Source organism: Phaenicophaeus curvirostris, chromosome 1 (genome assembly GCF_032191515.1).
Source record: "Phaenicophaeus curvirostris isolate KB17595 chromosome 1, BPBGC_Pcur_1.0, whole genome shotgun sequence".
NCBI classification, from domain to species: domain Eukaryota; kingdom Metazoa; phylum Chordata; class Aves; order Cuculiformes; family Cuculidae; genus Phaenicophaeus; species Phaenicophaeus curvirostris.
This window is the reverse complement of record NC_091392.1, coordinates 103095511-103120785: the sequence shown is the minus strand read 5'-3', so window position 1 is coordinate 103120785 and position 25275 is coordinate 103095511. Positions and strand designations below refer to the sequence as shown.

The window sequence follows — 25275 nt, the reverse complement described above, 5'->3', positions numbered from 1 at the left end:
ACACAGCACAGCTGTAGTCCAATTCCTATTCCCTGGGTGAGTAGAGAGGAATTGAGAGTTCTTGTCTCATTTCCCTTTGCTGGCTGCGGGGAAGTAGGCTGACTGTGGGATTTCAAATTTACAAGAAGAGAAAGATTATCAAAAGGAAAGCATCCCTTGAAGAGAAAAAGGAAATACATAAAGTGCTGCGACTAAGAGACATTTTTCCCCTACTACTAAGCAATGCATCTGCGTCTCACATAGCTGGTCATATCTTGCACGTTCATTAGCAGTGGGAAACAAGACAGTGCTCCAGTTACAGATCCAGGCCCTGGAGATAAGTGATGACTTTTTGAGTCTTCCTTGGGAAATAGCCTGAAAATTAAGGAGCTGAATGCAAATGTAAGGCTGCAAGATCACCTTAAGAGGAACAAGAGCGTCCTTTACTGTTATTTTCTAAATCTTGAGGGTTTTTAATAATGGGTTTAGATCTTTGGAGCTAATAATGGTGCTTTTGGCAGGAAAGCATCCTTGGAGCACAACAAAGTGCTTATCTAGGTACTGGGTGGTCCTCATGTTTGGATACTTACGCTTAATGATTTCATATATCATCAAGCAAGGAGGCATAAGGAGATGAATTATTGAGGGTCCTGACTAAGATAAGGAGAAAAAAGTAGGGAATGCAATCACTGAGGATTTTAGAGGAGTTCACATAGAGAATGATGTTAACCCTTACATTGAAGGAAAAATGAACTTTCTAAAAATTATACTTAAATAATTTTACACAAACATAGAACTAACAGAAGCAAACAGATTATTATTTTTTTCTCTTCATATACATATTTCAAAATCATTTAAGGGTGCTCTTGAAATTATGTAGTGTCTTATAGAAATATAATCTCACAGCAGCTTTGTTGACTGCCTGTCATATGGCACAATATGCACTGAAATCCAGTTCAACTCCATTAAAATTCATTACAGATCAAAAGTTCTGGGCCACTAAATGTTCCAAATTATAATTACTCTGAAATCTTATGCTTTTATGAATCTTTATCACCTCACTTCAGTTTCTACTGTAAAATCTTACTGAGGCATTTTATCCTCATAACTTAGACAATTGAAATAATTTAGTAAATTCATTTCTTGACATAAGGGTTTATTTCCTAGATTCTACAGTGTGATGAAAGTTGGACACTGAAGTTAATACTACAGACTAAGTAGTTTGCATGAGAAATTGCAAATTATTTACACGGTAACAGCAGAAATATTTTGTTTTATGCTCTTCAAGATTCTCCTCTTTTCTCCTTACCTTTCTTTTCCTCTTTCTTTACTTTCTGTCAGCCTTCAAATATTTAACAGTGCTTTTCTGTTTGCTTCCAATTCTTTCCTCTTCTTATCCCTTTTAAAATCTCTCCATCTTTTCTTAATCTCTTTTCACCATTCTTCTAAGTTTCTTGTCAGCCACATCTACTCAAGCAGAAAAAAATAGTGCCCAGCATTTGAAGGCAACTATATTTTCCATTCATAGTTCTTTTCAGATACTGAGTTACTTGATGTTAAAATGCCTGTGATAAAATGGTACCCTCTAAGACAGTTTTGTGTGAAACAAGATTTCTTATAAGAAATACAACTACCTGAAAGCAGAAAAAAAGTACTTTTAAAGTGGCCTCAAGGTTAGGAGAGGCTGTATTAAACCTTTGTGGTTACATTTTAACACCAAAGACCACTAAATGGTTTGGGATTCTGTTAAGAGCCTTCAATAAATCATGTACTGCAAGATGCTAATATTAATAGGAAAATTGGCACATTTAAATTATTTGATACATATCAAGGTTGAATACTGTAACAAAAGAGAAAATCTGAACATCAAAGAATACTCTGCAGCAGTTCAAGAACAACAATTTTTAAATTATTTTCTGTAAGACAAGGAACTTGCTTGTTTCTTTAAAAGAACACATATTTTTAGCAATCTAAAGCAGATGTACTCAGCCTTACAATTTTACATCAAACCAGGAGAATTCATCTGGGCAGAGAGATTATTCTCTTGTCCTTGGCATGCTCCTAGCAGCTATTTGTCTTGGCAGCCTGGGGGTCACACCCACATGGAGAGATGGGCACAGAGCCAGTGACATGCCTGGGCAGTACCGTGTTAGGGCTAGTGGCTCCCCAGTAAGATGGTGATTGCAGAATAATCCATCTTTCCTGATAGGCCACATCATTCTAAGAATCCTCCTGGAAAAAGCACTTCTGGGACCATTGTAGCAAAAACATCATTGGAGAGTTGCTTGGCCAGCACCAAGCTGCCCTCTGCTGTCCTCTGTCCTGAGACCTCCTCACCTCCAGACTGTGCAAGAGCTGTGCATTGGTTGGACTGGATGCGCACCTCTAATCTGTGAACACATCACAAAGCCAATTCTCCTGACCTAAGGCTGCCAGACCTGTGGTGGTGGCAGAGGATGCTTGTCTCTGCCTGGTGCAGCAGGAGGCATGGGGCACACTGGGCAGGGATGGGCTGCTCCAAAGATGCCTCAGATAGGGTGGGCATTCCACTCCTTCCAGTCACAATCAATATATACATACTGGGCTTGCAGTGCTAACCCATGGACATCGGCCTGGTTCAGGCTCAAAGATGACTTTTTCATGGAAACAGCAGATGGACTTAACATTTTTCTTAACACTGTAAGCAAAGATTTCTTTTTTTAAGTGTTTCAGCTATAAGATATTTCTCTTAACTTCTTTCAGTACTAGCTTTGATTCTTTTCTTTTCAAGTATATTTATATCTGAGGCAGTAACACTACTATTAAATTTTTATTTTTTTCACAGATTGACACAGATTAAGCCACTTACCAGATTTCTTTTGCTTCTTACGAAAAAGAAATTAAAGGATATATATATTTGAATGTCAAATATAAAACAATGGAATAACTTGAGCAATGAAGCTGGTGAAGGGGCTGGAGAACAGGCCTTATGCAGAACGGCTGAGAGAGCTGGGGTTGTTTAGCCTGGAGAAGAGGAGGCTGAGGGGAGACCTCATTGCTCTCTATAACTACCTGAAAGGAGGTTGTAGAGAGGAGGGTGCTGGCCTCTTCTCCCACCCAGGTGACAGGGGACAGGACAAGAGGAAATGGCCTCAAGCTCTGCCAGGGTAGATTTAGGCTGGACATTAGGAAAAAAATTTTCACAGGAAGGGTCACTGGGCACTGGAACGGGCTACCCAGGTGGACGAGGTGCTAAGGGGCATGGTTTAGTGTTTGATAGGAATGGTTGGACTCGATGATCCGGTGGGTCTCTTCCAACCCGGTTATTCTATGATTCTATGATTCTATGAACTTACAATATTTTATGCCAATGAACACTTGAACTTGTCTAAATTGCAATGAGTCTGAGGAAATCTAGGAAGGAACAGCTAGATTTTGCATTATCAGAATTAGGACAGTGTTTCTTTATCAATGGAAGATAAGTAGAAATGATGAGCATGAAATACCATAACAAATTCACAATCACAACTAACTAATGAACACCAATACAACATTTTTAGCCAAAAAGAATTATAAACAATTTCATCATACTTACTCTGTCTAGAACATACTGGATTAGGAGTAACTGAGAAATTACTAGTACATTGCTAATAGGCTTTTAGCACCATAACAGAAGGATGTTAAATCTTTTACTGGTCTAGAATAGCTCTGTATATTTCTCCATTACATGTTAGACTGACGACTCAGCCTTAGCTGAGTCATATTGAAATACCAAATAGGCTTTAAGTACCAGTACAAACCCTGAAAAAAAGCAAAGTATTTTTAACTCAAAAAGTAAATTAAAATTACCTATGTAATTTTAAGGAAATTGTTTACTCAATGGAAGCTTATGTGAATATGGAAAGTAAAATTATTTCTATTACTTTTTACCATATATTAGAGGAATATTACAACTTTCTGTCCCAATAAATCTCTCAATGGATTGAAGTTTTAATTATTGTCAACTGCTAAATACCTCTGAGAAATTAAATACATTCACTGTCCAGAGTGCTAAGAAAACCTCAATAACCGTACTACCTTTCTTCTCTTGAACTGCATATTCTATATTTAAGTTGTGTATAACTTAGGTACAAAACTCAGAAACTGTACTTTTAAACAAGACTATAATAAGAAATAATATGAAGACTATAATAATTATAAAATTAAGTCATAACAAGGATAAAATATTGTTGTTAGTACTTTTACCACCTTTTTCTATCAGCTTGAGCTGTAAATGTTTTGAACATTAAATTCAATATTCAGAGACACACAACACATTCTACTCTAGAGTGACATCTGAAACTTGTAACTGTGTGGCTTGCCTTCTTGATCATCCTTTTGCCTACATATATTTCCTCCAAAGGAATGAAGCATGCGCACATGCCTACTGTCAGCCCACAGGAGGAATGCATGCCATTTATCTGTTTATATTCTAAGATTCAGAATTAAAAGTACGAAATAAAACCAGTCCTTTCTAAACAGTCAGTCCTCCTCTTTCAGATGCACACTTGCTGCTATCAGAAATGGCATGGCCAGCAGGACTAGAGATGTGATCACTCTCCTGTACTTGGCACCTTGAGCACTGTGTTCTGAGCTCCTCAGTATAAGAAAGACATTATGCTGCTGGAGCGTGTCCAGAGAACGGTGGTGAAGCTAGTGAAGGGTCTCAAGCACAAGCCTTATAAGAAGTGGCTGAAGGAATTGGAGTTGTTTAGTCTGGAGAAGAGAAGGCTGAGGGGAAACCTTATTGGTCTCTACAACTACTTGAAAGGAGGTTGTGGCAATATTGGTGTTGGTCTCTTCTCCCAAGTAACATGTAATAGGACGAGAAGAAATGGCCTCAAGTTGCACTGGGGAAGTTTTAGACTGGATATTAGGAAAAATTTCTTCACCAAAAAGGTTGTAAAAATTTAAACAAGGTGCCCAGGAAAGCTGTTGAGCCACAACTCCTGCAGGTATTTAAAAGACATATAGATGTGGTGCTTGTTGATATGATTTAGTGGTGAACTTGGCAGAGTTAAGAGCTGGACATGATGATAAAGATCTTTTTCAAACTAAATGACTCTATCATTCCATGATTCCGTGTTTCCCTACTACACAATTTCTGTTAAAAATACTGAAATTCTATTAAAATCAGTCCTTAAAAATAAATCAAATAAAATATAGGAAATTTTACAATCAACCAGGTTCAGCAAGAGTATATTTTGTCCCAGAGTGCTGAAGTCAGAAAGTTATGGAGCTTTTATAAAGTGTATATATGTATGTATATATTACATACACATATGTATGTATGCCTATGAATGTGTACAAAAATCACTTCCAACATACAAAGAATCAGCAAGAACATCTATCACTGATCTTTACTATGGATATATCAGTGACCTTGCCAGTCATAACTATGGCTAAAAAAAGACCATGGTATTTGACATTCCTGGTGACAACTATAATGAATTAGAGAATGATGCTGATCTCACACTCTTTACCTATAATGAAAAATGAGTTGAAGAACAGAAAGAAAAGTTTTGTTGTCTTGTAAAATCTTAAAACTTCACAATTCTATTTCTACCAAAAATATGAAAATACTTTTTTTCTCCAGCAATTCACTCTCTGTCAACTTTCAACTCTGATCTTTAGATATGACATCCAAAATTTGGCCAGAAAATTACAATTATATTCTCTATGAGAAAATATGTTTTATTCACAGAGTAAGCAAACAATTTTGATTGAAATCTCCTAACAAAGAAAAATCACATGTAGTACACCAGTAAATATACAAAGTTATAAATGGTAGAACATATGCATGTACAGTAAAAAACCAGTATCTAGCATAGTAGTATAAACAGTATATTGCAATTAATAGTAATCATGGTATTACTCTATAAGTTTTTCTAAGACACTATTAATACATCGCTACTTCAGCATCAGAACAAGATTTCTTTTTATTGTTTCCCATGATCATAAGAATGTAAGTTGTAAAATACCAGCATTCAAACAACAATCAGCTTTCTTAAAAATGAAATTATCAGAATAAAGTAACACATGTGCCAGAAGAATATATCATAGCATAGGCAATTAATGAATTATATTTCATATATATGTAAATACTTCATGTGTTTAATATTGCCTTCAAGATATGTGGTCAGGCTCCCTTCACCCCACCCAGGTGCTGTTACAATGAAAAGCACATATGCATATGGGAATAAATCCCCTTGTTTTCCTTCCATACTGTTTTTCATTGCAGTGCTATTTGTCAGAGACAGTAATTTCTTTCCTCTCTTCCCAAATCCAATTTCATTCATTTGAGCTGTGGTGGAGCAGAACCTAGGCTACAAAATTTCCAGGTCCAAGAGTCTTCTATGGGAAAGTAAAGAATAAAACTTTGCTAAAGAAGTGTAAGCTCAGATACAGCAAATGCCTTTCACAGAGTTTTATTGTGGCCCTTGTTGGATCACTTTAGTCCTGCCCTTGACGGGCACAGCTAGAACTTGGATCACAATGATTTTTGCAGGCCGTTTATAATGTCACTTAATATGCCATGATCTTGTTTGGAGAAGCATCACAGAGACTCTAAAGAACTGAAGAAACTTCACAGAGACTGTAAAGAAGGGCAAGGTTATTTTATCTTTTAAAAGACCACTTGGAGCAAAAGTATTTTGAAATCTCTCTATATTGTAAATATAAAAGTCTTTTAAAGCATTGCTATATGGCTACACTTGAATGCTTCTGTGAAAATTCTACTTAAGAGATGCAGAAACCAACCATGTCCCTTTTCATTTTAAGTCATATTTTTTTTAAATTTGGTTATGCAATTTAAGTGTAACCCAATTAAATAAACATATATATTACATAATCACACACTTCTCAGAGTATTTTCTTTTAGCATTTTAACTATGATGTGCAAAAATAACCCACTTAGGGAACACCATTGAGTACTCTGTCAATTGACAGGCAAATATACAACATTAACAGCAATCAACAAAGAATCTGTCAACTACAATTACATTATATGTTGGCTTACTCATTTCTCAGAAAGGAGGAGCAACGTACTTCCCATAGCATCTAGCTCTGCATGATAGCTGCATTCTGCTACTGGAGACATTTTTGCATCACAGATAGAAAAATCAAATGATGTACCATTCAAATGGCATTCCTGTAAAATCTTCCTTGCCTAGCAGTTGTTTCTAGTATGGATATTGCAAATATTTAAATTAAAGGAACATTAAAGTCTTATCCAAACACATTCTTTTAATTTCAGGGAGACTTGATTCAGATCCATAACTTTTAATGCATTCCACAATGGATCTCTCTAAGCATTAACTACCACAATATCAATATAATATAAAAACCTAATTGCATTTTTGTTTTTCCCTTAACCAAACAGTAGCAATTTGCTAACGTGGTGGATTTAGAGTCCCCTATCCTGAGATAAGAAAGGAATTAGTCTGAAACCCTAAGGTCTAATAGCTAACTACAGATGACATCAAATGACCCATAACAACTGCAGTTTCCAAAAGATGTGTTGCTCTTAAGCTCCCATACCATTGTGTAATTTACTTATCGCTAATTAACATCCCAAACTGATTATCTTCAGTAATGCTTCTGTAAGAAATTAGTATCTATATCTCCACCTATTTCAGTTTTTCACACAAAAAAAATCAGATTAAATATTCAGAATAACAAACTTTCAAACATCTGAAAATTAATGAATGAAAACTGAAAGTATAGTATTTTTACTCTGAGAACTAGCTCTTTTCATAAAAGGTGGTACCTGAAAAGATATAGAGATACAGACCTTTTTACTGAGCAAGAAGTATGCCTTGGAAAAATTTCAATCAATGTATTTCAGGTCTTATTAGGTTTGTGCCTCAGTTTCCACATCCATAAAAGCAAAGGGCTTTTTTAGTTAATATACTTAAATATTTATAAGTGTAGGATGCTATTTTATATGCATCACTTAGGAACATATTACAGCCTGCTGTTTTGGGCAGTGCATTTTCTATATGTAAATTATTTCTGAATGGATGAGGCAGTTCTCAGTTCCACTCACTCCAGTGCCTCTTTCCTTAATGCTTCTGATTTGTTGAACCAAGTGAAGTGGCACATTTATTGATATATATGTTCTTACTTTAGCAAAACCAAACGTTACTCAAGCTGCAGATCACCTTCTAGACAACACGACTGTCACATAATACCCATCCCAAGCATACCAACAGCCACCCCTACAACTTTTGGTTGTTTTAGGGATGTTCATCATACATATTTTCCAATCAACCACATCATATTTAGATGAATTAAACTGAAAATGTCAATTCAATTTTCAATATTTTTTTCCCTCTTTGTAATCTAGGTGTTTCTGAAAAAATAAAAAGACAAAAAATACCCCACAGAACAAATCACAGGTGTAAAGATATTAGTATGTTGCTCATCATGGGCATGTTTATTTATACAGCTGGACAGGAATAAAGAATAATCTCAGCAAGAACTGAGTTGCCCTTTAAATAAAAATAATCATCTGGATATTTCAGACAAGTATCAGTGTATGCAGTAGGAAGTCTCACTCTCAAATATTATCATGACTCATCTACTCTCCTGTTCTGACAGTGATGCTCTTTTCTCTTTTGAAGTGCAGCCTTGATAAACCCCACACAAGCTGCAATGCTGCGTTAAATCCCCCTTTCTAATCTGTGGATTTTAAACTGCAGTTACCCATTTGTATCCATAAGGTTACCCAGTATAATCACCGTGGTTACAAGGTTCCTTCACACACCTGTAAAATTTGCTACTTTTATCAATGTAAACGTTTGAAATAGCATTTGAATGGCAATATTATAAGCAGAAAAGTTACAGCTGATTGTAGTCTCAAAGTCTCACAACTCTCTGGAAACAGAGGAGTTAATCAACCCAGGCAGTTTTGAAAGCTTGCAGTGAAACATAGGATTGTACTGCAGATGTGCGAAGCATACAGAAGGTGTGGCCCGAGCTTTCTGCATGCATATTTAAATACATAAAATTATATGGCCTTAAGGCTGTTATTAAAGAATAACCCCTCCAAAGAGGAAGAATTACACAATAAAACAAGGCCTAAAGCATTTCTTCAACTAGAGAGCCCAGAAGAAGAGAAGGAAAAACCTGGGTTACTCACGATTCTTTTCACCTCTCCACCTTGACCCCGCTTTTATTCTAGGCATGATGTCCGCAGCAGTAGTTATATCTACTATCCCAAGCAGGAGCAGCAGTGACAGTACAGCCATGCCAGGTAACAAAAAAACATAAATAACTTCTACCTGGAGCACCGATAAAGATGAATTAAAAGACTTCCCTTAGGAATGAATAATTGGAGCTAACAGCACTTACTCAGCAGAGGGAGATATAAAATCTTATTCCTACTAGAAATGTTTATTAAAAATTGTATTTCCATTGCATCGCTTATTTCCTTTATCCAGGGAATGTAAAAACAGAACAGTCATACAAGCTTCCCCTAACCAGGAGCCTCTGGCACTCAGACGCCTGAAGAGAAATACTTGCAGCTTTCTGTGGTGCCTCATAAGCCACCGGCTCCTCACCTGCCTCTGCCACCTCTCAGCCCTTCCCAATGTTTATCAACATTCCCCACAGCACCCTGGCAGGGGACACAGCCAGGCTGAAACTAGAGGAGTTTTTTCTCCCTCACTTGCATATTTCACTGCAGTTTCACAGAGCTGATGACATGGAACATTTTAATGTTGACACTCCAAACTCATTACATTTATCAGTGGGTGCAAACCAGAATTTGTAAAGCTTCCTCCTCTGCCCACGAAGAGAGGCAAAGGAAGGGAAAAAACATAACATATCTAGGATAAGGAAAAAAAAGGCTTAAAAAAGAAACTTTCTCTTTTTTTTTTTCTTTTAAATTGCTCAATAACTGTGTCTTATTCAGCATAAATATATTCTACTTCTAGAGAAAATAATACAAACAATACTACCTCCTGCTCAGATTTCTGTCAGCAGACTGCAGGAATAAACAGTTCAGCAAGAGAAGCTCCGAGAATTTATGTATATAGTCTGTGTTACCTAACAAATCTTCACCCTGCAGCCCAACAGCCTCTGCGCAGCCACTGTCCATACAAGCAGACTTCAGTGTGTACAGCATTAAGGACAGTATTGTGAGAACTTATTTAACCCTGTATCTATCAGTGCCAGGGACTAGATCACAAACTTCCCCCTGGCGATTGAAACAGTCTTAAACAAAAATTACTTGCTAACCCTTTCACCACTGTTATGAAATCATTCAACACAACCTGTGGAAGCCCAAGAAAGCTTCATCCTGAGAGCTGAATATCACTATAAGACCAGAGTGCTTTTCACTTATAGTGACAGAAGGCTTTAGCCTGGATGAAGTCTACATTTATATTCAATAAAAGAAAGTGCAAAATACCTTTGTTAAAAATGTTCTTTAACAACATGAGCATCAGCCTCAGGAATACCTACAATTCTAATTTACCTATACAATGGTATAACCTACTCTCTGAACAAAACAGCTATTCATTATCATTCTACAAGCTGACCTTCTGCATCACACATTGCATACTGGCTGTTGTGTAGATGCTATGGGTATAACCAAGCTGCACAATTAAGAAAGTTTTTGAATAAAGTGCTGGAATAAATTTCTATATACAATTCAATTGCAGTGATAGGAGAGACAAAGCAAGCTATTTCAGTCTTAATACTGCATCTATTAATTTATAGTATTCACAGTCACTGCTTTTTATGAAATATGAGTTCAAAATGATTAGTGCTATTGAATTACCCCAATGAGCAGTTAAAGTATGACCATCTGAAGTCATTCATCTCTAGACGTTCTCATGTCAGTGATGGTAACTTTTCAAAACACTCCAGGAACCATTGTTTGACCTAAAGCCGGCAGACTTTAGATGAGCACAGATATACTGTATCAGTAAGTTTTACATGACTATTAAAGTGTCTATCCAGTTTTCATTTGGACCAGCTGGAGAAATCGGGAAAGGAGACCTGCTCTTATTTCAATTTGGGCTGCGTTCAGTACAAAATGTGATTTACAGCAGGGGACAAAAAGAATTGGTGATCTACCCAATCTCATGCATGTTACATAGTACAAGTAGTTTTCAGTTTGGTTCTGACCCCAGCAGCCCCTGCATGGCTGTTCCACCTGCGCAGATCACCAAGAGAGGGTAGTTTCTGCATACAGACCCAGCATTGTATCTGGACAGGAAAAGAGTTGCCATGTCCTTGTCTCTGTGGAATTTCCTGATTAAAAGGTTGGGTTTCTTTCTGACCATTTTATTCTACAGGAGTTCACATTCATGGGCTGAAGAACAATAGACAACCACTCTTACACCTGACATTTGGCCTTTGGCCCATAACAAAAATATCTCCTATGGTAACATACAGCATTTTTGAAACAAGTTAGGGATTTCAGATTGTCTTTTTTTTTTTTTTAATGCAGATTCTAACTGTACCTCCTTAACTCATGTCAGGGAAGCGTGTCAACACTCATTCTCTAAAGATGACTCATCATGTTGCTAGTTATGTAAGACACTTAAATGTACCAAATTGTTCACTGCATCAAAATAAGGCACAGGGAAAAAAAACTCATTTAATACAAGGTGGTCCTTTAGGAGCACATTAGCAGCAATGCGGAATGGTGTAGTTTACTCTGAATGCAGTAAAATTGCCTTTTCAAAAGACAGCTGCAGTTTTAAACACTGAAATCAAAAGGCTTTCTGATAGTGTGGTTTGTTGTGTAAAAGACAGAAGATTCTCAAGGCAAAAAAAAAAAAAAGAAAAGGCAAAGTGTGGAATTCCAGAATGAGAAAAATGAATCCCAGCCAAAAGCTTGAACTGCCTCATAGAAGAAACCCCTGCCTTGTAGTTACTACTTATTATCTTTGTTTGGTTCCAGATCCAAATGCTATAGAGCCTTGTACGGTGCAAAAGTAAAATGGTGCACCAGACTGGTATTTCAGCAGATGTCTGCTGAACAATCAAACCATATAGTTGTTTTATCTAGTAGGCAGCCTTTCATAGAGTTAATGGAAAGTTTTTGAACTGTAGACCAGATGGCTTTTTGTCTTACAAGACTAAGGGAAGGGTACCTTTACAGATATGTAACCTGCATGGACATCTTTGCGCAGGTTGCACCCATTTATCCTGTCACAGGAGAAGGACATATTGCCTTCAGAAAAGCTGCCCCACATCCTGATAGATGTGAAGGGACACCTGAAGCAGCATTTTGTAACTGACCAAAGCTTTCATATTACCTTATCTAACAGGGTGCCTCAGGCACAGTGTTGCTGATTAGCTGGATAGCGGACAATTACTGCCATAGGAGCAATGCCAGTCCACTGCCTTCCCCACTGGACTAATAGCAAGTAAAACCAAACTGATTAAGTATTCAGAGTTGTAAGGCTCAATAAAAGGTGGCCTGCTCCTAAGATTCAGTGTTTTATAGCTCATTTAACTAATTTCAGTTTCTGCTTTATAACTTCTATTCATGCGAGTTCCCTAGCAATTTGAAACCTTACTCAAAAGCAATGTAATTAATTCTGGAATTAGCCATGTAGACAACTTTTTTAGAGATTCAGTAGACCTCATGAAGATGCTACACCAAGACTGGATGCCTTTCTGAATTATATGTTGCAGCTTAGTCAGAAGTTAAGGACCTGAAGGTAAAATTATGAAATAAATTTATGGTCTATGTTATGCTAGTTCTATCTAGCTTTAATATATGTCATTCCCTAAAACCCCCAGTCATATTTAATTTCTTTTCTCCTCAGCTTTCATTATGACCCAGCCATTTAATTATTGTTTCAGTGTGTCATAGATGAAAGTCACTAGGAATTCACTGCACAGTTCTTTCCTTGGATCAGATATCTTCCACAGAGCTTAACAGAGTAGAAATTTGTCTAAAGTTCTCTCTCCTCTCATTAGAAGTTTCACCTTTACCTTCTTCTAAAGGGTAGCAGAGCTCTCTACAATATCTTGGCACAGCCTTCCAGGAAGTGTTTGAAACATGTTTCCTCTCTCTGCACAGGGATACTTCATTGACTGAGACAGGATAAAATTTACAGCCTCTCTTGTTGGAAGCCTACAAGGCCATGAGGTCAGCCCTCTTGTGCACACAAGTCCTTCTCCACTGTCCTCAAAGCCACGAAAACATTGCAGTTCTGTGAAAGAAAGGCCACACATGCATAATTCAGCAGTGTGGGTGTGGACCATATCTACAAACCATTTAACCCAGCCAACTGGGGGAAATGGAAAAGTTTCCAGATCACTTTTGTAGTAGTTTTTTTGTTTTGTTTATAATATAGAACTATTAAAGACAACAACCAAACAAAAGATCCTGAGACTTTCTGTAGCTTATATAGAGTACCAAACATGCCTTACTATTCTTTTTGTCAACCAAATGCATAACATCAAAAAAAAGGGCAAAATTTAACATTCTACTAACATACCCTTCAGTATTTCTCTTTACTTATCAAACACCAACAGTGCACTCAGCACCGTAAAAAAACCCAGCAGTGCACTCAGCACATATAAAGTGACATTACCTCTCCCTAAAGACTTAATGGTATAGCACAACTGTGTCTTAAAAGTCATCATTTCTATGAGGACACATTTGTTTCTTAATTTTCTCACTATTGAGAACTTAAATTCTCAATTGCAGCATTATACATTTTGCTAGCACCCTTAAGTTCTTGGTGGTAGAGGAAAAAAATGTGTTCTGCATAAACAGATATATATTTACAAATCTTTAAGACTACATACATGTATCTATGTACCTATGCTTCTTGCTAATAAACTCACAGACACATAAAGAGAGCAACAGTTGCACAATTAAAAAAATCAGTTTTGATGCACATTATTTCATCTTGATTAAAGTTACATTTGAGTAAATTAATCTTGTTTCCTTACAGAAATACTTATTTATTGTATACAATTAATGTGGAATAAAGTCCTTCTTAATGAAAAATTTAAAAGAGATGATCTGTTTTCTTGAGGGAAAAAATATAATTTTTCTTACCCATGTGCCTTATCAATTTTCCATCTATCCTCATGACCTCGAGGCAACATAGATTTTTATTTTTAAGTGCAAGGTTCTGAGGCTATCAACTATAAAAGCATTTCAAAACGCACCCAGATCAAAGAATATTACCAGACTTATTCTTTCCATCTGTTTGCAGAACAGTGCACATTAGACAAAGCCTGTAAAGCTAAGTCAGCAACTACTGTGTCTTATGCAAGAAATTTCACATTGTTGGCCTAACCAGTTGGAGAAAAGCAAGAATTATGACTGCATTTTTTTCTTATCTCATAACCCATATTTTTTTCTCTTTGCTTGCAATAGACACCAGGATACAAGTGAAAGAAAAACTGATTCAAAGATGTGTAACAGAGAAGGATTTTTGTTGTTAAGAGTGCAAACTAAATTCCCATGACGTACATACCTCCAAATTTGCACTCAGGCAAAAAAAATCAGCCTTCCTGAGCAACCTAGACATCTGAGACACTGTTACCAGGTAGAGCCTACATAAGAAAATGGCTCTTAGGGGCTGTTATTTTAGTTGGAGGTGGCTGACTTGCTTTTCATACCACAACATGTATTTGCAATCACTATTAAAAAGCACCCCCCAAAAACCATAACCCCTCCAAAAGTAGTCAAATGGCTAAAGACCAGTTGAGTCAGAGTATCCAAGTGATGCTGATAATACTGTAGGCTAACAAGTCAGGTTCCTTCCTGTACTTTCACCTTCTATAGTTACAAATAACTTCTAAGCAATAGAAAATTACTTCTTCTATAAAATCAAAAAGTACCAACAGACTCTGAGTCCCAGCACTTCACCAGTAAAGAAAGTAAACAAAAGCAGCATATCTCAATATACCTTCTTAGCTCTGGCACTAAATCAGCAAAAAACCTTGAGTACATCTCAGGACCCTTATGCCACAGCACTTCAGTTTTTTAAAGGCACTCTGTTGTTTACTGGTTTGACCCCAAACCAGCAGCCATAGCATGCCTTCTTATATTGATTATTTAGGATTTTTTTTGTGTGACTGTACAACTAACAGATCTACAGAGTTCTATGTGAACTGATATTTCAGCATAGCCAGTGTTTTACCTCAGCAAAACAGTGAAGCCATAAGAAACTGCTGCAAGAGTGCTTCCCAGATCATGTTGACAGTAAAATTTCATAAGGTAATGTTAGCACTTCTGACATCAAGCTTATGGAATAAACACGTCCCAAACACATCTTATGTGTGCAAGTAATTTATCATTATCTGCTCTAACAAACTGGTAAACTTTATCCTATTAATTCAGGCAAATGTAGGAGTGTTTACTGACTGGTGGAGAACTACAGAGATATATTCAGACAAAAATAAACACTAGAAAAATAAAATGAATAACTGAATATTCTTTAATGTAAAAATATGCCAACCTACTCAGCTCTCAAAATAAACTGCTAAACTGTGATCGGTGTTCTGTGTTTCAAAACCTGATTGTTAGGCTAATCTGTCAGGCCTAATTTGCATTTCTATATATACTTTTTCTCACCCACTTAAAATATGTTAGTAGTTTTCAAGAAAGCATTCAGAGATGTGGACATTTTATGACTGCAAGATCAAAGTCAAAGCATGTAGCATTTTTTCTTGTTTTGCTTATGCTTTTAAACTTTTTTCCCTTTTAGTTCATTGCTCTTTACTGAAATCTTATTTTACTTTCCACATAGCTTTGACTTCTTCATTCTCTTAGTGTGCTCTCTTCTTTCTCCCCAGCATATCCTCCAGTTATTATTCTTCACTTCCTTCTTCTGTATCTCTAGTTATCTAACCCCTCCTCACCACTGATATACTGCGTGGAAGAGATGCAAAGGAAAGATAGTCGGCCTGAGAACTGTACGAACAGGAGTGAACAACAGATGATGAGAAACCACGGTAAGGGTGGCATTATCTCAACAGCTGATTTACAGTAGATAACACGAGATAAAAATGTGATACAACTTGTACGCTGGTCCTGTTGCCCTTTTCAGCTCAAAATGCCAGAAACCAGGGGCAGCATAAGTCCTGGCACTCATTTTGTTCACTTTAGGAAAGAAATTGCTTTTTTACAAATGCATGCTGACTGGGGCATGATGCTGGATCACAAAATAAGCTAATTTTTCTGGGGATGGGTGGCATTAGAAGCACCGGGTAATATTTTGGCAGATGGGCAGAGAAAAAGAACTATGAAGAAATGCGTAAAAACAGGTATAAGAATCTGGAGGCACTTTTTCTGCATCTGCCAACACCGTTCCAACCTAAATTGCAATGCAGTGAAGGCATTATGATATCTATATCTGAGCTGCTGAGAGCATTTCCTCTGCAGTGCTTCCATACTGATCAGAACAAGAACGAAGGTCAATGTCTCAAAGCCTAATAAAAAAAAATCCCAGTTTAAGGATGACTAACAGGCAATTGCATTGGAACTAATGAATGATTTTTTTTTAAAAAAACCTTTTTTTTTTTTTTTCCACTTTAGCTGGGAAAACATAGTTCTTTAATATTGAACTTTGGTATTAGGAGACTAAGTAACTTATAATAATTTTAGCAATGATATGGGTTGTGTCCCAAATGATGCAATTAATCTGCTGACCACAGCAGAACTGTAGCAAACAGTAAGCATCTGGCCTCTTCTGCTTTGATCAACATTTTCAAAGCCTCCTTGGGATAGATGGATGCTCCTTCCTATTAAGAGAACAATGGGAACTGGCTTTCCATGTATCCAAAGAGAAGGGTGAATTGGAGATATGGAGTAATCTCCTAAATTGGAACAGAATCAATAAGCTAATTGAAAAAATGTGCCTTAAATTCTAATTTAAGTCCTGAGCTGATGGAATTTAAAATATTGCATCTTTAATAGCTGTATGGATATAAAAAAGCCTCACCACTAACTGATATGTCATAAAGAGCATGGGACTAAAATTATCATCTAAAGTCATTGGTACATATTGATGTTCAGAACATAGGCCATTGTGCCTGGCTTTTATTTATATATCAAACTAAAATATATTTCTTTAGCTAATCTAGGGCAGCATTTCACTTTAACTTCACGCTGTACTACCATACACAGATGTGTTAATGGAGATCAGCTCAATGACAAAAGTGTGTTTGTGAGTTCCACACTTTCTAATGCAGAAAATCACCAAGACACATTAATAAACATTCCTAAGTATATGAGCTACTTGATATAATAACTTCAGTAATAAAATCAATACTTGGTATTTAGAAACTGCTTCCAATATAAGCTCAGACTCAATTAACACATGGCAGCTTTGTAATCTGTTAGATAAAATTTCTTATATGTCACCATAATGCTTGCTTAAGATTAGGTTCATGTTATCATTTTTATTCTATCACAGACAGAAGCATTATTTTGGGAAATCATTGAAAATATGTGTGTGAAATAACCAGGAGATAAGTGGACATGTCCAAGCAACTACTTTAAATATTATAAAATCATATTTTGGATACATTAATCCTGAACATTTTCCTTTGAAAAAAAAGAAACATTCATAAAATGGAAATGCATCTTTCTGCTTTATTTGCGGGAATTAAAAATTGTGCATTTCATTGAAAGGTGTCATTTTAACAAAAACAGTGTGTCTGTAATAAACAAATTCTTCTTAATAATACCAGGCTGAAATGTGGCTGAATTATGCTATGGAAAAGATGATTTTTTGAGAGGCAGAGCTACGTAGTAACATAACTTGCAGCACGCTTTTTTTTTTTTTACAGATAAGATAGCTATATTGTGCATAAAACAAAAATAAGTAATAATCATAAAATCAAAATGGAATAAATTCAACTTTAGTAACGGAACATGAGAATGATTATTGTACCTTCTCCAAAGATGGCAATGACAACTATTACCTTTAGAGTTATCGGTATAAATCCCTGTATGTGAAAATTGATGCAACCTGAATACTGTAAAATAGTTTTGGTGCTTGCAGATGTTGCTTTCCACTGAAAACCAAGCTTTTCTCTAAATAAGTCTAATCTATTATTCTTCTTATCTACTTTTTCCCGAGCTTTTTTTGATTGTCCGTGTTAACTAAATTAACATATTTGCTCCTCACTTACATGTGGACCTGTTGTCTGACACATTTCACAGATTTCTGCTCTGTTGACAGCTATTATAGGTGCATTTAGAGCTATTTTAAAGATCAAAGCTGTAAACATACTTTCTTAGACAGGCCAGTGAAAAATGTAGTTTCAAATTTACTAGTCTGCAAAATTCCTCACTTTTTAAACAGTCAGAAGTACTCCCTTTAATGTAATCAAATCTTAAAAATATTAGCAGTGACAGAAATACTGTTAGCTTACTAGCTAAAAGACTAAATTTTTAAGTACTAAAGTTATAGTACTATTAATGATTAGTATAACTTTGAAGTTTATTTTCATATTTTTTACTATAACATGGAAGATTTTTGTAACGAGTATAAATTAACCTCTAAAACTTACTGGTTTTGCATATAGTGTATTTGCACTGCAGAACTCATAGGAACTGCAGTTTGGTAAAAAAAAAAGCCAATAGCAGTATGCAGTATGACAGCCTGTCTGTGCCTTGCAAAGATTAGAGTCTTCTGAAACTGAAGAGTTGACGTTAGCTAAACCAAAGAGCAAGAGTGCCTCGAAAAAGGTGAGTAAGTGCAAAGTATGAGTGGCAGTCCTTCAACTGGGTATGCACCCCCACAGGCTCCAGGCTGACACAGTGGCAGTAGGTGATCTGATTGGAAGTTCATACTGGAAAATGCCTTAAGTTTTTTTTGAGTGGTCCTGGAAGCAAGCGACTCTCACTCTGCATTTGCTTCTCTCCTGCGGACTCCTGCAACTAATCTCAAAGTGTCTAATACAAACCCAGAGGACTGGCTCAAAGGTATAGTTGGGGATTTTGTATAGAGTCAATGTATATTACATAAATGAATCTCAGCCATGTGGTATAGGAATACCTTTAACATTAACATTGGTTTTAGAGTGAACCTCTGCCTCTAAAAGTGTTTTCTCCCATCATCTTCCAAGACTCACCATTAGCTATTGCAACACAGCAAGGTTTCATTACCTAATTTAAGCTTGTTTTTTTTTTAAAAAAAAAATCAGTCACAGAGAAAACACAGTCAACTCCAATGTAAACAAACTCTACAGAAATCAAAAACATTTGGCTCACAAACTTCAGGACAGACTTTGATCCCACATAAATTGCAGTGACATCTGCAAATGAGGACAGAAAGGAGAGAGAATCATACAAGAACAGCACAGGGCTCTTCCCTCTTTTCACCCTTGCTTTCATTCCCTCACCTGTCCTAATTCTCCTTCTCTCCATTCCCTACACTTCTCACAAAAGACAAGTTTAACTGGTCAGTTTGGAGAAGCCACATGGCATTAGTTTAGTTATGCCAATTGAGTGCATTTAAATAATGCATTAATTCAACATAAAGTAGACTAATTTATCAAACTACACATTTAGAGGATCTTTTAACAGAAAGAGACATGTTCAATTGAATTAAGAAATGCATTCCCTTCTTTCCACCTGTCTAGAGATTCTTCATCAATTTGTTCTTTTCCTCTCTTAGAAGTTCAAGTCTTTTTCATGGTTATACATACATCCTTACATATATATATATGTGCAATATATATCAGGATATGTATTTACTATTTGTTTATTGCAAGGAAATAGATGGAAAATAAACTGAAGCAAATAGCATCTTGTTTTGTAATGTGATAGCTTCTCCGTTAGCTAGCTGCTGCAGTTTGTAGCAGGCATTGTAAGGCCTCCTGTGGATCCGTTACTATCAATCTGTAACTTAGCCTATTAGCCTTAACGCTACATGACATAATTCTCTGCTTACAACATATGTTGAGAGTTTCACTCTGAGAGGTCCATTTACTGAATCTAAAATGTTAGCTCACAGCAAAATTGTTGTGTATATACACAGAAATTCCTAAAGTAACTTTATTTGTCTTCCATGTTGCTGCTCAATTTGTTTTGAATTAGATATACTTTAAATTCATAATTTTGAGATCATAGAATCATAGAATAACCAGGTTGGAAGAGACCCACCGGCTCATCGAGTCCAACCAGTCCTATCATGATGAGATGCATGTAATTGCTTCATTTATTAACATGCTTATTGTCTTCATTATGTAATGCAATGTAGACCAGAAATTAGGAAGTATAACTTGCTATGTCACAGCTTAGAAAATGGTATAAAAGAAAAAGAGGGGGGAAAACCCCAAATCCAAACAAATGAAACAACTGAAAGAAGAAGGAGGAAGAATGAACTATGTTTTCAGTTGTTTTTTGTTGGTTTTTTTTTTTTTTCAAAATCAGCAGGAAAACTTACTTAGTACTTAAAAGAGTAATGAAACAGTCTGTCAAATTTGCAGCTACCTGCAAATGCCCAGACTTTATTTCATGACTAACTCAAACTCATCATATTGTCTTTTCAAAGTTAAACCCAAAGGAAGTCTGGAGAACAATCAGTTTTGAAAACCACTTTTTAAAACTTTTTTTTTTTTCCCATAAAATTAGGACTGTAAATGTCACTGTATCATTTGTTATTAAAGGAAATTGTAGTAATTATAGATATCATCAATGTAGCTAGATTAATTTTAAACAATAAAATTTTAACATGAAGAGAGAAACATTTTCATTGGTATTTCAATTAAATAATCAACAAAATCAACCAAAATTTTGACCCAAAGTACATAGCCAGCTGAAATGAAGGCTACAATAAGTGACTGTAGATATTATGACTAGATATTATGAAGATCATTATTCATATTTAATGTGTAACATTTTTTCACACTACGCTGTTGAGGCATGAAAGGCTTTGTCATCAAATACAGGCTTGGCTCTGTTCAAAGTCCAAAGGTGAGGGTTCACCAGACCTATAAATATTCCTTTGATACATAGGAATGAATTTTCTTGTGCAACATAGAAAAATTGACTAACTAGTATTTACAAATTATTGATTTAGACCTCTGAACAGAATTTGTTCCGGCATAGAATCGGGCTTTTGAACTTGAATCACCATGTATTGATGAATAAATACTTGGCCTTGAATTAACCTGTGAAGTTCTGCATCAGCATTTTATAACTGCAGCACGTATTTAAGTTTTATTGGCAAACCACAAGTCATTAGAATAAAAGTCTAATTTATACATAGCCAAATGATACTATTGGTCAAGTAGGAACATATGGACTTGGAAACAGTCAACCTTTTCCAGTAACTTCAGAATTTTTCACCATTCTTGGAAGGAGAGGTAATGTTTTTTAAATTTTCTAGAGTACATATGAATAGCTTCAGGAGCCAACTCTTTTATTCTGTGTTTCTGTGCCAGCAGATCGTTCCTTCAAAACCACCCTCCCAATTTTCACTCTTGAAATAGTACTCCATGCAAGATTTTTGGGTCTGGCAGCAGAAATAAATTTTTTTCCTTTATTATTTTCTGAATCTCAAGAATTTCTCCAACTCCTCATGAAGAAAAAGCACAAGAACACTGTTCCTTTGAGCACAGAGAAGGGAACTGTAGAGAAGAAAACCATAATGCAGAATCTAAAAAGTAAATGGTAAGGACTAATGAAGAAAAATTGTGGCATTATACATTAAAATTAAAATCAAAAAAAGGAATTAAAAAAACAGTATAAAGAAAGATTTATTTTTGGTCAGATTTTTGTAAGGCACTTTACCAGGAACAAGAAAGCTGATAAACTATTCCAAATAGTCTTTGGCAAAAAAAAGAATAGGAAATGTGAGGTATGAGAGCCAAGGAAGTTATACTGTACTAACTATAACAATGACTTTATAAACAGAGTTCTTCCAATAAAAAGTGAGTTGCAGTGCGCTTGTAACTCCTGGATGCTCTACGATGCATCTCTCCAGTTTTAGTTTTATTAGAATACCATGTAAGATGAATAATATCACTTTGTACTAATTCTATTCATTTTTGCTCCAGCCACACAGTGGAGGTTGGGTCATCGCACTCCTTCTGGAGAACAGGAACACTGCAGCAAGTCTTCAGTTAGCCATGGTCACTGCTTCTAGCCCCATAAACACAAAAATAAAACCAGATGTCAGACATCTGCAAAGGAGATTTGAAGATATCTTATGGCTCTCAGGCACATAATAAAACTCTGATGAAGTTTTTAGATGAGGTAATATGATTTAAATATCACAAAATACTCAAGGAGTATTTTAAGTTGTTTCTACCCATACAACATCAAAACCAATTCAACCAGCTTAAAAATGAACACTATTCCAAAGGGTTTTTTTTTCTCACATTTTTTCCCTCTTTCTTTCTGAATGAAGGAAATTGGAGAAATCGTAATAAAACCAGAACTTCAAAGAGAGTGATCCAAAAATAAGACACATCAAACTTCTAACACTATGGAACCAGGTTAAAATTATATTTCTGTTATATGAAATCCTATTTAGCTTTGACTAATGCTGTCTTGCTTAAAAAAATATTAGACAAACATTCTGAAAGCAAAAGTTCTACAACCAAGATGTTGCAAAGCTGTGAAGGTCCACACATATGAACTAATTATTTAGCTCACAGTCACAAAAATATCCTTACAGAATACTATGCCCTTAGAGGTAATTTAGCCACGTGGAAGTCAATGGAAATTTTTGCATTGGCTGATATAGCTTCAGACAAAGTCTTCGGGAAAAAGAAGTGCTACTGTCTCAAAAAAGACCTTTAAATCAGGTGACTGGGAAAGAAACAAAACACAGTTCTGCTCAGAAATTATTAATTCTAAAAAATTAGTATTCAATAAAATCCCAGCTAATGTTGACGTGTTAATATCAAGATATGGTTTAATATCAAAATATAATACTATCAAAATACTGAAATATAGTATTTCTTTCATCGAGGGAAAAAACATAAACATGCTTTGACATATTTAAACAGTGTACAAAAATGAGAATGCAATTTATTTTGAAATTTTAGATCGGTATAGTTTTCTTTCAATAAAGACAGTAGCATCTGCTTATTTTAGAAATATGCAATAGAGCATCTTAAAACTTGTATAATAAAATTTATAATGTATTTTTCAATAATTCAGTACTGATTAGATTGTTTTTGTATTCTGTAACATTAACAGGCAGCTGCAAAATGATAGAAAGGTTTACATCAGGTTACAAAATACGCTAAGTAGTTTTGTCTTACTTTAAATAGGACAGTTCCGTAATTTTTTTTTCTCATTATTGTACATGCTAGGGAAATAAGGTGCAGGTTTTTTAGTATAATTGTTAGGCATATTGCCCTATATCATTCTTCTGAAATGTCCTGTATGTTCCATCTACAGTTAAAGACAATTTAATCTCAACATTAATTACAATAATACATCTAATGTCTTTAGCTGTTTACCAAGAAAGCTTTAAAGCAATATTATTTTCTCAAACTTCAATCTGATTTACTATTTTTTTCTTAACTGATTTTTCCGGCAGAAACGTCATCCGTGGATCTTGTTACCAATATCCTCCTCAAACAACAAATGTAATACATGAGAATATCTTACAGTCCTCATTGTTCTAAAAGCAAACGCTAATTCTAATTTAGGAAGGTTTACAATGGACGATATACTAACAAAACACGTTCCTATTACAGTTATATTAAATATTGCTTTTGAAGTTTAAGCTCTGTTTCATCAAGAATTCTAAAATTTAACCCTTACACATGATGCTATCAAGATGTGAGACTTATGAGACATAAGATGAGACAAATGCCTTATGAGATGTGAGACAAATGCCCCTTAACTATATTTTTATGTTCTGTAGCAAATACTTAAAAATATTTCTCTAGAAGAAAGGTGGAGGATAAGTACCTATATCAGCCTACAGATTGTTCTCGGTGGACAATAAGTGGAAACTTCAGGTGAATTGATACAGTCAGTCCTGAAAAAAATCTCAGACCTCAGAAAGTGCCTACTGTATTACTGACTGACTCAATGTCCAAAAGATGAAATAAAAATCTTGGAAATATCCTATAGGTATAATTATCTTACAGAAGAAAATTTCTGTTTTCAATATGGGTTACAGAGTACAAAAGATAAAATGGTGAAGATGACAGTAAAGTGATAAAAGTATAGTTGATAAAAGAGAGATGATCTCTCTCAAATTACAACATATTGTAAATTCAGTCAAGACAAATGAGGTTCTGAATTGATATATCACAGAAGTCAGGAATGTCAAAACTGTATTTTCTAAGAGTTCATTATGAAATGTAACTAGAACTGAAATTAATCTTTGTGGTTTCCAGAAATTACATTAGAACATATAGCTCAGGTATATAGTGAATAAGCTAATATCTGTTCACAGAAAGCAAAAGCACTTTTTTCAAGTAATTAGTCAGTCCTGGACAAGACAAAGCCCAAGAACTGTATTTATGAGGGAAGATGGGTTGCCTCAGGGAGGCTTATCAGTTTATTTCTCATGATCTTCATCTATCTCTTCTGCCTGATGCTCGAACTCAAACTGAATCAGATCACAGATGTCACAATTTACAACCCAGTACTTCAATATAAAAGTGAACTGCAGGCAGTTCAGTAGCTGCTTAAGATGTGGCTTACTCAGCTTTACGAGGACTGAGTGATGAGGGCAGCAACTACTTTGCAATGATTATCATGTCTTTTGTTTGTTCAGCCATTTTCAGATCTGAGATCACTTAGTCCTGCCATCCCCATGCTCCACTGTACATTTAGATCAGGAATTGCTGGAGGAGGAATAACACTTCCTTAACACCTTGGAGGGTATTCTCCTTCCTCCAGGTAGGGTACATCAAGCCTGGGAAGAGATCAGTACCAGATATTTCATACTTAAACATTCATAGGTCACTTACACAGGCTTTGAGACAAAGGAAATGAGACGGTAGAGACTGAAGGTTTATGCTTGGCTTCTCAACATGCACAAAAACTCTCGAACACTTCAGTGCCATGGACATCCTCCCTCTCACTCTTCCCTCCCTCCATCTCTATAGAATGAGTAGAAACTCCTAGTAATTAAGGATTTGGATCTTGGCCAGTAAGTTATTAGTTCCAGCTACATGGCACATCATGCAAATTCTGAAAGGACCTGCTTTGATAAATAATACAAATCAATTGAAAATTCTTCTAAAGCCCCTATCCACATCTTTGTAAGTTGTGAATATATCATGCCACAGCAAACAGAAACCAAAATTCAACATTATATTCACTTAAAGAGAAAAAAAAAAGCAAATGTAAGCCCT

At 35.7% G+C, this 25275-nt stretch overlaps 1 protein-coding gene across 6 annotated transcripts in view; it reads right to left on the bottom strand.

Moving 5' to 3' along the window:
• The window catches only part of ROBO1 (roundabout guidance receptor 1), a 618408-nt gene that overhangs the window by 501915 nt on the left and 91218 nt on the right, over nt 1-25275 (bottom strand). For 2 of the 6 annotated variants that reach the window (XM_069870160.1, XM_069870210.1), the window contains exon 1: nt 9140-9487. The exons of 1 other annotated variant lie outside the window; for it this stretch is intronic. In XM_069870160.1, coding sequence (XP_069726261.1) covers nt 9140-9248 — 109 coding nt within the window. In that variant the 5' untranslated portion in view covers nt 9249-9487. Of the gene's footprint in view, nt 1-9139; nt 9490-10411; nt 10455-25275 lie in introns of those variants that run through there. 3 more of the 6 variants (XM_069870199.1, XM_069870188.1, XM_069870177.1) reach the window with 3 other exon arrangements.